The following is a 15,289-nucleotide window of genomic DNA, read 5'->3' on the forward strand; positions in this document are numbered from 1 at the left end:
TGACAGCCCTAATATATATATAGAGAGAGAGAGAGAGAAGAGCAAGAGAGACAGACAGTGAGAGAGGGAGAGATATATAGAGAGAGAATGCAAGCACGATAAATATATATAGAAAGAATGGGAGCGTTATAAATATAAAGTATATACCGTAATTCCTCTAATAGTAACCCCGGCTTGTATTTGTTTCAACTTTAGCGGATACCAGGCTTGTATTAGGAGGAGGCATGTATAAGAGAGAGGCCTATATTTCTAATTTTCAAACAGATCATAATGAATAAATCAACATTTTGTGTCAGTTTGAACCCAGTAAAATGTACTGGGTTAATTTATTGAAACCAAGTACTGTATGAAATACGGTAGTAAACAGTGCAATTACAGGTGGTCAAAAAAAGTAAAATAAAGTAAAATAGTGCAATCACAATACTGGTATAATAATAATAATAACCACTTCATTTTATACAATTCTGAGGTAGGCTTACTCTCTTGGTAAACATTAACACCATACCATTATGGTATTTACTGCACAGCCAGGCCAGCATATAACAACAATAACTAAATATATTGCCTATGGTAAATCCGTTGAGGGAAATACCGTAATTCCTCTAATATACATGAAACCCGGCTTGTATTAGGAGGCCGGCTTATAATTGCTTAGCTCAACAGCGCACCCGGTCATTAATAGAGACCCGGTTTTTAATTGAATACCGGTTACTATTAGAGGAATTACGGTAGATAGGTAATACCGTAATTCCTCTAATAGTAACCGGTATTCAATTAAAAACCGGGTCTCTATTAATGACCGGGTGCGCTGTTGAGCTAAGCAATTATAAGCCGGCCTCCTAATACAAGCCGGGTTTCATGTATATTAGAGTTATTGTTGTTATATGCTGGCCTGGCTGTGCAGTAAATACCATATAATGGTATGGTGTTAATGTTTACCAAGAGAGTAAGCCTACCTCAGAATTGTATAAAACGAAGTTATTATTATTATTATTATTATTATACCAGTATTGTGATTGCACTATTTTACTTTATTTAACTTTTTTTGACCACCTGTAATTGCACTGTTTACTACCGTATTTCATACAGTACTTGTGCTTGGTTTCAATAAATGAACCCAGTACATTTTACTGGGTTCAAACTGACACAAAATGTTGATTTATTCATTATGATCCGTTTGAAAATTAGAAATATAGGCCTCTCTCTTATACATGCCTCCTCCTAATACAAGCCTGGTATCCGCTACAGTTGAAACAAATACAAGCCGGGGTTACTATTAGAGGAATTACGGTATATATAGAGAGCGAGAGAGTGAGAGAGAATATACATATAGAGTAAATGAGAGCGAGAGAGAGTGTGATAGAAATATATATATATAGAGAGAATGAGAGGGAGTGAGAGAGACGGACAGTGTGTATCTGTGTTTGTGTGTCTGTTTCTGTCTCTCTCACCATTTCTGTCACCATTTAAGACTATTTCAAACCAGACCAAAGCCAGCACAGCCCAGGATAGAATTTTAATATTTATTTTAGTGCTAAATAGTACACTGTAATATGTACAAAAATTGATAATTATGAAATGCAGGATATGTAGTGGAGCATAGGGACAATTCGTAACTGCTTAAAAAAGTGTGGTGTGTGTGGTCAGATCACAGAGCTGCTGGCGGAGCTGCTGGATGAGAGGAACACAGCGGAGTCAGCCTCTCAGCTGCTGGAGACAGAGACGTCTGAGAGACTCCGTCTGGAGAAGAACATGCAGGAGCTCCAGGTACAGACTGACCTCAAGTCAGTTTCATCTGAATATTATCTCAGTAGAATAGAATAGAAAATAAATAGAATATAATAGAAATACGTTATTCATCCCGAGGGAAATTTGGCACTACAAATCGCTCACAGTAAACAGTAAACATTTAGGTAGACAAAAACAAAAGTCACAAATACGAATAAAAATAAGCCTAAGAATAAAATACGGTCCGGAATATACATTTCCTATGTTACATTCTAATAGAAAATATACAGAAATATACAATAAGTGTAAAATTGTACTATGTCGGTTTAAAAGTCCAAGAAGATAGTACTGTCACCCTGTGATGCAGTGATGCAGTGAGGCACAGTGATGCATTATAAAGTCTGATGGCTTTCGGAATGAAAATTCCGACAAAATTCGAATATATATTAAAAAAGAAATATATATATATATATGTATTTTTTTTATTATTATAATTTTTTATACTCTGCCTCTCTTTGTTAATTACAACAAGCAATGCTGTTTGTTATTTAAGATGAGGTCGGACTCGGCACTGACAGATCTGTGTTCATTGTGCTGCTTTTATAAATCATCAAATGACGGCTTACAATATTTCATGAAAGCAAAGTGTTTCGTTTGTCTAAGATTTAAAAAGGTTTAAACTTTACAGCACTGACAAAGTTGAACAAAGTGCTGTACAAGTCCCACAACATAATTTTTTTTAAATTGTTTTATTTATAATATATATATATATATTTTTTATCTCAAAGCTTCGAATTAAAATCGAATCTCGGGCCCGAAGCTTCGAATTCCAAAAAAAAAAATCGAAGGTCAGCCCTACGCTTCACAAACAGTTTTTTCCCCACAGCAGTCCGAACACTAAACACCCTGGCCCGCCCCCCTTTGCACAGACGGGCAAGCATCCGTCACTGACTGACACTGTTACATGTGACTGTCCTGTATGTATTTATGTATTTATTGTGGGGATTGGGAGGTGGGAGGGGGGCGTTTGATGTCTGATGTTTCATGTTGATGTAACCAATGCTTAACAAACTGTACCGCAAACAATTACCACCAACCATCGTTGTGTGGCATTAAAGTATCTTGTATCTTGTATCTTGTATAGTGGGTGGCAGGGGTTGTCCCAGTAATGATACCACTTCCGATACTTCAAATTTTATTCCCGGATTCAAACTATTTATAAAAAAAAGTTTGTGTGTGATATTACATTCTATTTGCTTTTCAAAACATAATTATACTACGCTCAGTCAATTTCCCCATAATCTTTTTTTATTATTGGCATTCATACAATAAAGTTATGAAGTTAACTCAATGCCTGGGTAACTCATTAATCGTGTAAAGACCCGCTTATTACCAATGGGGTCCACAAATTATTTTTTATATCATGGTATCTGTGGGGTATTAAAAGGTCTTAAAAAGTCTTAAATAAATTAAATTTATTTAGTTATTAGATTGGGGGGGGGTGGGGGCTGTCGGGAGATTCAATACAATTAAATATATTAAATGTGTTTGTATTCAAGTCATTGTTTTTTTGCAGGGCTACCAGGAGCTTCGTGCGTCTGGCGAGAGCTTGTATGGAACACTCTTATGGCTGAAAACTCCCCAAAAGACTCCATGTGTAAAGTGAAAGTCAGCTGATGTAATGTTTGTCTGTTTCAGGCCAAATTTGACACCATGAAGAAACAGCTGGAAGCCCAGGAGATGGAGGTGATGGAGGCTCGGCTCATGAAATCATCGGAACTCAACGGAGAGATGGACGATGACGACGATGATGCTGGTTAGTGGCCAGTCTGCTCCCTTTTTAGCTGCAACCAGCAGCTCTATTGACCATATTCACACGGTGGCCATTTTGGACTTTTATCATTCCCAAGTTGGAATTCCTTTCCACCTTCCGCAAAAGGAATCCCAACCTGAGCATGATATAAGACCAAAATAGCCGCTGTGTGAATATGGTCAATAGCTTGCTCAGATGGTCAGTTGGTTGGTTCACAAAAGTGTCCCCACCCTCTAGAGCAGGGGTTCTCAAACTTTTTCATACCACAACCCCATTTTATTTAGATTTTTTTTTGGCGACCCCACATTTAATGTATTGCATAATTTCAACATGGAATTAAGGAATATCAAAATAAAAGCACACGTTGTTGAACTTGATCATTCATATTTATTAGAACATTTAATTACAGCACTATGTTATCAATACACATTTATAAAATGAAGCATATTTAGCCAAATATGCACGACCCAATTCTCACCTACCCACGACAGTGCACGTGAGCGGCGCGGCGCGGGGAGCGGAGCGGGCGGTTTTGACGTGAGCGAGGAGTGGGTTTTAAAATGGGTCGGCGCGACGTCCGGAGCGAGAGTTCTCCTCCGCTCCAATCCACTCCAGGCCGCTCACAGTGGTTTAACACTGATGTAATATACATGTAGTACAATGCCAAAGCAACAGATGGCGATGTACAAACATGAAGGCCATTTTCAACCAATGAGAAGGGTGAACCTGTGATATCCTGTTCAGGCTTTGTCACTCACATCCTGTTAGAAAAAGTTTTGACGCCATTGTTGTTGTCGTTAGCTTACATGCTAACGTTAACACTTTAACTGACACACACGAGATATCTCGGGTTTATTTTTATTTATTTTTTAAAACTTTGGCCATTCCGCTGGCTCTTCTTGCGTTTATCGCTTTTTCTCTGGTCGAGAATGACCGACAGAAACAGGTTGAATGGGGGTAGAGATGGGGGGAAGACACTCTGAGAAAGTTACGGCTTTGTCCGGGAATCGAACTTGCTACCCCAGATCCGTGACGAGCACGGTTGTCCCCGGCGCCGAAATAGCGCTCGAGGTACGCGGTGAGCTACTGGAGCTCCCCTCTCTGGTTTATTTTTATGTGGTTGAAAGCCACTCACGAGATTTCTCTGAATTTTTTTATTTAAATTTTTTTAGCGATCTGAAATCATATTGCATCACGCGAGCCTACCCGAGTATACACGAGCACCGCCGGCGATCATATGTGGAAAAAAGCGCCCCCTATCGTCTCCCAGATGACATAAGGGATTTTGGAATGGACTCAATGAAAATTGAAGTACGGTACTCCACATTTTCCAGTCCACTGATCCAGCCGGGGTTACCACAGTTCATTCTGGAGCCTCTGAGCCCCGCTGATCATGGAGTTCTACTGTATCGCGTTGGATCTATACACTTATCGATTTTTTTGAATGGTGATCAGGAATTTGGAATATACCAGTTGGATACCATCTGATGTCAGGTAAGGAATCTATGTTATCAGTGTTAGGATAATCAGACTAATTTTGATGAAGTTATAAGCTGTTTTGTGAAATGGGCTCTTTCGGTTTCACTGTAAAAGTCCAAGAGGAAATCAACGCGGCGATTATCCGTGCGCGGCCCGAATGTGCTTGCGTGCACGTATAATATTGATCATCTAGCGTTTATTTGAAAACGATTCATAAAAAGGCAGACGAATATCAACGCTGTGGAATATTCCAGTAAAAGACGATTTTCATAGAATGGTCCAGAATGGGCTGTTTTTTATCTCAAAACGGGTGCTTTTCTAAATGCTCTGAAACGGAAATGACGCGATAAAAAACCAATCTGCCTTGACGGCACTAACTGGAAAATAGTCTTTGATAAGCGACGGGCAGATTAGACACATAGCCATAATTTAAAACATAGATTAGGCGATATTAACGTTAACATTGAAGTGGATGGTGGCATCAAGGGGGTAAAAAGGAAAACCCGGCGTGGGACTCAAAGTGTTAATGGCAGCGACCATAGAATTGTGGCTAGGCTAGCTATCATCGCTTAATAGAGCTAGTGAATGGATAAACAATGTTATTTAACATTGCAGAATGGGTACAATTACAATGCGGCTCAATACAAACAATTGTTAAGGGGCCCAGGGGGTGTAGACTGTTGTAGTTTGAGCTAATTTACACCATGCTCCAAAAAAAATTAAATCTGCCGAGCGATGTGGCACGGGGAGCGGGGAGCGCTCGATTCAAGGTGAGCGGAGAGCGACTTGGGGGCGGGGTCAACATGAGCGATTAGCGGAGCGGACCAAGCTTTAAAGAGCGAAGAGCGGATTTCTCGCCCGCGCCGATCCGCTCACGTGGCCTGACCCACGACCCCACTTTGGGTCACGACCCGTAGTTTGATAACTGCTGCTCTTTGAGGCTAACATTGTGCATGGAGGTCAAGTGAGGACGTGTTAAGTCAGATTTCTCACAGTGAATTCTGAAAATATTGAGAATTTCAGTTGAAAATGGCATTTTCGCTTTGATACTGTTACCACAATTCCCATTATCATACCGTCTAATAGGATAAACATCAAACACAATACAATGTATTATCTAGTTATAGGCATACCTAAGAACTAAGAAGATATTGTGATATATATCGAGAATGAAAGAAGTCCTTTTTCTATAAATGATTCCTTTGTATATTGTCTGGCTCTTGGCTTTCTGAGACATGGTTTTTAACCATTTCACTACCACACTACAGAAGGTTGACCCTTTCACTACCACACTACAGACGGTTAACAAAGGGTTATGTATATAACCCAGTTCTATGAGTTAAATGGTGCGCTCAGCACCTGTTTTACCTGTTCTGCACTGTACTTCACTTTGTGCACGAGCACTGAATAAAAAATTCCACCATGTACCTTTACCTCCCAACATCCGTCTGACCACACCCCCTTCCGCTTACCTTCATAAGCAGGTGTGTGGCCACCTACTCGCCTCCTTCCCAAACTTTCACCACAAGGTGAGATCAAGGGCCGCAGCGGCGTCCAGGTGCTGAGCGCACCATTTAACTCATAGAACTGGGTTATATACATAACCCTTCATTCTATGACGTTAATGGATTGCTCAGCACCTGTTCTGCAACAGGGGCTGAGCGGGAGCCATAGCCCGACAAATGTACCCCGCTGAGGCCCCCCACAACCATCAGACCGGGGAGGACCGAGCCCCCCCGACCCTCCCTAATGGAGGATACCCCCCCTATTGGAGGTTCACGGGAGGGCGACGGATCCGACCGTGCGAAAAGGCACTCAAGCAACTCAATGCACAGGGTGAGCAGACCGTGGCTTGACCCCACGACTACACACACGCACAACCCGCATGCCACCCGGGAACGAACGGAAGGAACAACCTCGTTACTGCCCCCAGAAATCACGGGGTTTAAGAGCAAACCCAACCCCGTGGCAAGGCCGTAGCAGCGGAGCGCGAAGGAAGACCCAGACCCACTGAAGGGACTGGACCTCCTGGAACGGGGGCCCGGAGAGGTCAATGACGCCAGGCATCAAGACCCCACCAGGCGGTCACTTAGTGACACCGCCCCCCACATCGCCAGCGTATTCGGATAAGGCCCCTCCAAGAGCGGGCCCTTACCCCCCAATAGCACACCGCCTGGCACACTGACCCTGCAGAACAGGCAGTCAGCATGGCCGTAAGCACACAAAAAAGGTTAACCAACGGAAGCAGGCAGCATACCGGGGAAACCAGGCAACAGGCTGTAACCTGAGCCTGGAGCACTGTGGACGAGACAGGCGCCAAAGGAGTCAGCTGAAAACAGCCCTAACCACGCCGACATGCCTACTCCAGGAGAAGGGGCAGATATGCGTGTTTGAACTAAAACATGAAAAGAGGACGCCACCCAGACTGCCGGTGTGAACCGCGCTCGATGGCCCACCCCAAGGGCGTGAGACCCCTCTACATATGTTCAGAACCATTCCGTTATCATCCCCCAGATATGAACGAGAATCCGTCGAGAACCAGTAACAGGTTGTCGGAAGAGGAAAAACCTCCATCCCAGTTGCTTTATAAAAACGCTGTTTTAACCATAAGCAACCAAGGTGTACTAGCTATCCGCATGATCTGTAACAGAACAACCCGAGCTAGCACTATGCATGCGTCGGGACACAACCACATCAATGAACAGGCTATTTAGACCTTTCAGTGAATCCTATACTCCAACTCTTTTTATAAAAAAGAAGGAAGCACATGAATCCCATTCGACACAGCCGGGGGTAAAAACTGTTTACATTTTTACATCCAGTCACCCCTATCAGAGGATTTCAGACTGAATTCCCCAGAGAGCCTTCCCACGTGAGTCGTAGAATGAAAAAGCCATGGTAACTATGAGTCATGTGACCAACCGACTCAAGTTACACATAAAATCGAACGTAGAGGACCCGTAAGTCCTACGTTCTATCCCGACACTTTGACATCAACAGATCGTACGTAAAGATCTAACTCACGGAAGCCATCGTCAACAGCAACGTGCGTAGTGACGTATGCTATGACGGGGGGAAACCCAACACCCAACGCCTGTTTTTAATAGGAGCAGAGTCAGGGTAATCCTTCCCCCGCCCCCCCCCCCCCCCCCCCTCCCTGCCAAGTCGCCTAACGGCTTGGCCCCGACTGGCCTAACAGGAGATGAGTAAAAACCCCTGACCAATCAGAAGAGGGAAGGAGGGGTTTATTCGGCACCCCCTCACAAACCCTTCCCCCTGCACACAATAACAACTGTAGCATATGATACCTTTGGTAGAATGCTAATGAATAGCGCAAGCTAATACAATGCACGCTAGCCACAGAAACTGTGAACAGGGTTTACAACAAAACCAAGTCGTGTGTGTGAATCCTACACCCGCATCTCATGTTGTACATAGAAAAGACACTGATAGAGAGAGCGAACGGCTGGGCCGTGGAACGTGTGTATACGAGCATTACTGCAACTAACACAACAGTGTTGTAGCTCAATATTACTTGTGTAAGCAACAGACCATACAACCAGCCTCTACCTGCATGTGGAGTGTCAGGCCGAGGTAGAAACCCTTCTATAACCGAGTGTATGCTGCAGACCTTGCTTAAGCTCATAACACGAACTCAACCCTTTTATCAATGTATACTAGTGAAGATTCACACTTTGCAACCTCATCATATGTTTTGGTGAAGAAACACACAGTTTGTTTAACAAAAAATACAGTCCCCCTTCAGAGGGGACTTTTTATTTTTGAACAAATTATATGAGAGGCCGGGGAGGGAATTAACAGAGGGGACCACAGGGGAAAAAAGTCACTGGGTCTAGCGGCGCCGGCCGCCTCGAGCCGCTCGGGATTTGCCACCCCGGGAAGCCCCGGAGGGACGGTAGACAATCGGCGGCTGGTCACGACGATCCCTACCGTCTCCTCCAGGCGTGGATGGGCCGGCTGCAGCGGCGGCGCCCTCTCTCGGTGGTAGCAGCAGCAGTCACGGCGGAGGAAGCTCGACGACGTGGCAGCCGTCTGACTCCACCAGCGATGTCGGGAGGGGGAAAATGAGGCTGAAGCACGGAGCGCTCCTCCTGCATTTCTCTGCACGTCGAGGTCATCACATGCAGGGCCTTCCCGAACAGTCCAGCGTCGGAGAGGGGTGCCGTTAGAAGAGGGGCTCTCTTCTTCTCCGGCACACCGGCCTGCTCCAGCCAAAGGTGGCGCTTGATCAGAGTTGCCTGGGCGCGCACTTTCCCAGCGGATATGGCCTGCAGCTGAGTCAGATGCAGGACAGCTCCTGCCGCCTGGGTGAGCTGGTCATGTTGGACATCACCCAGCTCCATGCCGCCCGTCAACATCCCGGACATAAATCTTGCCAGCTGCGCGGCGTTAAAATTGCCGATTTCCCTTGAGGAACCGGCTTGCGTAACGGCTCCCACACCACCTCCGGACAGAGGAGAGCGGCCATCGGCCTATCAAGCCGTGGCATGCCCTCTCTCATACCGTCGACCAAACCCGCCACCCGCGTGACTGGCACGTAGGCGGCGGTGAGGCCAATGATGTGGGACACCACCTGGCCCCGACGAACATAGGCCCCCATTGAGGGGAAAAATGGGTAGACAACGTCCACCCCTCTCACCGGGCGACGCTGCCAGAGATGGCCTATTAGATCATCGGGGACAGGAACCGGCAGTGGCTGCAGACTTTCCTCCACCGAGCCCGCATCCCTCACATGCAGCAGGCTACGACTGGTCAAGGAGCCACATTCTGATGTGGCTGATAGTAGGGCATCCTGCCGACGAGTCAGAGGGTCTTCCCCGACATCCTCAAACAAGGCGCCCCAAGGAGACCCCTCACCCCCCTCCAGTGTTACCTGGACGGGCGGGATACATGTCTCCACCGGGCCTTCGAATAAGAACCCGTCTGCCTCCACCATGTAATCCTCTGTTTCCATCGGGCAGGTAGAGACTCATCGGGCTCCAACAATTCACCAAACCCAGGCCGTTCGCGTCTGCAAGCCACCATCTTGCGACGGGAGTGAGCAGACGCAAAAAGTTTGCGTCTCAAATCCTCCGGAACCAAAGGAACCGGCCGCTCAACAGCGGACGATTCCCCGGAAGCAGAGGAACCAGAGCCATGACCAGGCCATCGCAGAAGTGACGGCACCGGTGCACCAGCTCTTTGGAGAGGCAAACTACCCATCGGACGCCTACCGGGTGTGGCTGCCAACCACGAGAGAGGCAACAGCCCCGCACCAGAACGCACGACGGAGGCGGAAATGGAGAACCGCTGGTGGAGAGTGGCTCTGCGACTCTCCGAAGTAGACATTATGACTTATCTTTTTCTATCGAATATTTATGAGAGAAGAAAAAAATAAGCACACTGTAAACACGTCTCAACTTTCTTCAGCTAACAACCTCGTCAAGTGGGGATCTACCGAAGGCACTTCCTTGTGGTGAAAGTGAAGAAGGAGGCGAGTAGGTGGCCACACACCTGCTTATGAAGGTAAGCGGAAGGGGGTGTGGTCAGACGGATGTTGGGAGGTAAAGGTACATGGTGGAATTTTTTATTCAGTGCTCGTGCACGAAGTGAAGTACAGTGCAGAACAGGTAGAACAGGTGCTGAGCAATCCATTAACGTCATAGAACCTTCTGTAGTGTGGTAGTGAAATGTTAACCTTCTGTAGTGTGGTAGTGAAAGGTTAACCTTCTGTAGTGTGGTAGTGAAAGGTTAACCTTCTGTAGTGTGGCAGTGGTAGGGTTAACCTTCTGTATTGTCGCAGTGAAAGGTTTAACCCTTTGCCGTGTGGCAGTGAAAGGGTTAATTCAACGTGTGACCGCTCCTCCAGGGGGCGAGTGGCGGCTGAAGTACAACCGAGCCGTCCGGGAGACGGAGTTCACCAAGAAGAAACTCACGCAGGAGTTCGAAGACAAGCTGGAGACCGAACAGCAGAACAAGAGACACCTGGATAGAAAGGTTATTGGACTAAAAGTCTTAGTCCACTTTTGTTATCAGACTAAAAAGTCATATTCCACTTTTGTTATCCGACTAAAAAGCCATATTCCACTTTTGTTATTGGACTAAAAAGTCACATTGCGCTTTGGTATAACTATAGTTTTTGACATACTTTCACTTTATATCTCTGTTGCCTGCCAACAGACTGTATATTATATTCTAACACTCATGTATTTACCAGGACACAGAATGTAATTATTCCTTGCACCTCAAACTAGAGTGCTTACATAGAAACCTAATTTACCTGGTTTAGATGTCGGGTGAATGAAGGGAGGGGTTGCAAAGTGTTGGTATGTCCTTTTGGGTATAATAAAATTGTACAATTTATATACATATTTAATACAATTTAAAGGATATTCCATAGTGAGTTTTATCGTAATCCCAGCGTGAATGTTGTAAGAGAACAGAAGCGTCCTCCATGTTGCAGGTGGCTGACCTGCAGACAGACAACGAGGACCTGCAGCGCTCCGTCCAGCAGCTGAAGAAGAAGTGGCAGAGAGTGACGGCGGAGCTGCAGGACACCAAGTCTCACCTGGAGAACCAGCAGAGCCGCAACCATGACCTGGAGAAGAAACAGAGGAAGTACGTCTCTCTCTCTGTCTCTCTCTCTCTTTCACACACTCAGTCTCTCTCTCTCTCTCTCTCTCTCTCTCTCTCTCTCTCTCTCTCTCTCTCTATTTCTCTCTCACACACATACAGTACGCTCTATATCTCTCTCTCACACTCTTTCACACTTTCTCTCTCACACTCTTTCACACTTTCTCTCTCACACTCTCTTTCTCTCTCACTCTCTTATACTCTCTCTCTCTCCCACACACACTCCCTCACTTTCTCTCTCTCTCACACTTTCACTCTCTCTCTCTCTCTCTCTCTCTCTCTCCCTCTCTCTCTCTCTCCCTCTCTCGCTCTCTCGCTCTCTCGCTCTCTCGCTCTCTCTCTATCTCTCTCACACACACATCTCTGCATGTGTGTGTGTTTCAGGTTTGACATGGAGCAGAGCCAGACCCAGGACGAGGTTCAGAGAGAGAGGAGCTTGCGGGAGAAGCTGGACAGAGAGAGGTCTGTCGTGACAGGAGAGGTCTTCAGCCTCAGACAGCAGCTGCAGGTACTGTGACACGCCACTAGGGGCTGAGTGGCTAACTGTGAGTGAGTGAGTGAGTGAGTGAGTGAGTGAGTGAGTGAGTGAGTGAGTGAGTGATAGATAGATAGATATATGCATTTTAATCTAATATAATCTATCTGCCTGTCTGACCCTCTCTGTGTCACGTCTGCTTCTTGCAGGAGAAGGACAGCGAGCTGTCTGATGTGAACCTGAAGGTGCAGCAGTTGGAGGCGGAGCTCCAGGACCTCTCGTCTCAGGAGTGTAAAGACGAGGCGTCGCAGGCCAAGGTCAAGAAGCAGCTCCGTGACCTGGAGGCCAAGGTCAAAGACCAGGAAGAGGAGCTGGACGAGCAGGCAGGAAGCATCCAGATGCTGGAGCAGGTAGGGAGACAACAACCTACTTGTTTATTTTTTTATACATAAATACAACTGATTAGATTGTTGATTGTTGCCGATACTGATATCGGTCAATACCAGGATAAAATAAGGTATCATGATACCAAGAGCCGTGTACCAATATGCCAGAAATCAAAGCAAAGAAACTGGATTTTCTGCATTTCTGACAAGTGATGATGGTCCAGACCGGGACTACAACATGTTTGTGTAGTTTTCTTTTTAGGAGGGTAACCACACCCACCCCACCCTCCGCCCTCCTTCTTCCACCCACCTCCCTCCTCCATTCTCGATTCTCCATCCTCCATTCTCCCTCCTCCCTCCTCCATTCTCCCTCCTCTCTCCTCTTTTAATGGATTTAAATGTTTTTGCATTAGTAAGCCTTTCTTGTGGACATTCCCCTCATATCAATTAAATGAGTGTCTTTGTTTTTCCTCTGTGTGTGCGTCTCTGTCTGTGTTGTCCCTGTCCCTCAGGCAAAGCTGCGTCTGGAGATGGAGATGGAGAGGCAGCGTCAGAACCAGTCTAAAGAGATGGAGAGTAAGGATGAGGAGGTGGAGGAGATCAGACAGTCCTGCAGTAAGAAGGTAAGAGGAGGCTGCTCCTCCTGGATACACTACATTCACCAGATGTGTCATGAGGCGGCATTGGTGCATAATGTTTATTGAGACTGGCACGTCTCTACATGACATTTTGTGTTCCTATTACACAATAATATACTTCTTAAACCCTGACAAATACTGAAACGAAATAAAAGTTAAACTAAAACAAAACATTTTTAAACAAACAAGACTAAAACTAGCAAACTCGAAATAGAAATAAATAAATACAAAAATGTAAATAAGCAACAAAACTATAGACTAAAATGAAGACTATAATAACCATGTCTGTCTGTGTCTTTACACGGTGTGTCCTGTAGCTGAAGCAGATGGAGGTACAGCTCGAGGAAGAGTATGATGACAAGCAGAAGGTCCTGCGAGAGAGGAGAGAATTGGAGTCAAAACTGCTGAGTGCACAGGACCAGGTGTGTGTGTGTGTGTGTGTGTGTGTGTGTGTGTGTGTGTGTGTGTGTTTGTATGTGTGTGTGTGTGTGTGTGTGTGTGTGTGTGTGTGTGTGTGTGTGTGTGTGTGTGTGTGTGTGTGTGTGTGTGTGTGTGTGTGTGTGAATCGGCCACTTAATCTTCCTCCAATCGACTTTTGAGTCTTGAGATGTTCTAAGTAATAAGAATACATAAGCAGTGGATGTGAAGGTGCTTGCTGCATGGTAGTGTTTGATCCTCCCTCTCCTCTCAGGTTAGTCACAGGGACATGGATACGGAGAAGAGGCTGAAGAAGGATCTGAAGAGAACCAAGGTGCTACTGGGTGACGCCCAGATGATGCTGGACCACCTGAAGAACAACGCCCCCAGCAAGAGGGAGATCGCCCAGCTTAAAAACCAGGTAATAATACTAACTAACAATACTACCACTAGCCTACTGCCCAGCTGAAAAACCAGGTAATAATATTAACTAACAATACTACCACTAGCCTACTGCCCAGCTGAAAAACCAGGTAATAATATTAACTAACAATACTACCACTAGCCTACTGCCCAGCTTAAAAACCAGGTAATAATATTAACTAACAATACTACCACTAGCCTACTGCCCATCTGAAACAACAGGTAATAATATTAACTAACAATACTACCACTAGCCTACTGCCCATCTGAAACAACAGGTAATAGATATGAACTAACAATACTACCACTAGCCTACTGCCCATCTGAAACAACAGGTAATAGATATGAACTAACAATACTACCACTAGCCTACTGCCCATCTGAAACAACAGGTAATAGATATGAACTAACAATACTACCACTAGCCTACTGCCCATTTGAAACAACAGGGAATAATACTAACTAACAATACTACCACTAGCCTACTGCCCAGCTGAAAAACCAGGTCATAATACTAACTAACAATACTACCACTAGCCTACTGCCCAGCTCGAAAACCAGGTAATAATACTGCAACTACCACTACTACCACCACCACCACTACTACCACTCATACTACTACTACTACCACTACTACCACTACTATTACTACTACTACTACTGCTGCTGCTGCTACTACTACTACTACTACTACTACTACTACCACCACTATTAATACTACAGTACTACTGCTACTACCACTAGCCTACTACTGATATTGTTGCTACTACTACTACTACTACTACTACTAGTGTTTTTCTAGTATTCCTTGTTGATGGTTATCTTATCTTTCTTTATTGGATTTTGTCCTGTCTCTCGATTATTAACACATAAATCCCCCAGTCTTCCAGGTATCCTGATATTAGAACATTTTCCATGACACCTGACCTATTAAATCCATCTCATTGCTGCCTCCTATCCCTCTATCATTTCCCTCCTTTAATGCATCCTACCTCACCTCTCTCTCTGTCACAGCTGGAGGAGTCGGAGTTCACCAGTGCAGCAGCGGTGAAAGCTCGTAAGGGCATGGAGATAGAAATAGAGGACTTACACATCCAGATGGAGGATGTGGTCAAAGTCAAGATGTCGGTGAGTCCGAGTACCTAATTCAGTCACTTATTATTATTATTATTACTGCAACTATTACTGTATACCTTTTCCTTTTCTCCATCTACCTCTCTCTCTCTCTCTCTCTCTCTCTCTCTCTCTCTCTCTCTCTCTCTCTCTCTCTCTCTCTCTCTCTCTCTCTCTCTCTCTC

At 45.2% G+C, this 15,289-nt stretch overlaps 1 protein-coding gene across 1 annotated transcript in view; it reads left to right on the top strand.

The window, feature by feature from the left end:
- LOC311233020 (unconventional myosin-XVIIIa-like) overlaps nucleotides 1–15,289 on the top strand; it is a gene marked incomplete at both ends in the record, with an annotated part of 212,117 nt that overhangs the window by 145,573 nt on the left and 51,255 nt on the right. Inside the window, 10 exons of the mRNA XM_084319874.1 lie at nucleotides 1,648–1,767; nucleotides 3,427–3,544; nucleotides 10,890–11,017; nucleotides 11,484–11,638; nucleotides 12,038–12,161; nucleotides 12,338–12,538; nucleotides 13,027–13,137; nucleotides 13,470–13,574; nucleotides 13,844–13,990; nucleotides 15,007–15,120. Of these exons, the coding sequence (XP_084176000.1) occupies nucleotides 1,648–1,767; nucleotides 3,427–3,544; nucleotides 10,890–11,017; nucleotides 11,484–11,638; nucleotides 12,038–12,161; nucleotides 12,338–12,538; nucleotides 13,027–13,137; nucleotides 13,470–13,574; nucleotides 13,844–13,990; nucleotides 15,007–15,120 (1,323 nt within the window). The remainder of the gene's footprint in view (nucleotides 1–1,647; nucleotides 1,768–3,426; nucleotides 3,545–10,889; nucleotides 11,018–11,483; nucleotides 11,639–12,037; nucleotides 12,162–12,337; nucleotides 12,539–13,026; nucleotides 13,138–13,469; nucleotides 13,575–13,843; nucleotides 13,991–15,006; nucleotides 15,121–15,289) is intronic.

This window comes from Notolepis coatsorum (genome assembly GCF_963971535.1).
Source record: "Notolepis coatsorum genome assembly, chromosome: 8".
NCBI lineage: Eukaryota > Metazoa > Chordata > Actinopteri > Aulopiformes > Paralepididae > Notolepis > Notolepis coatsorum.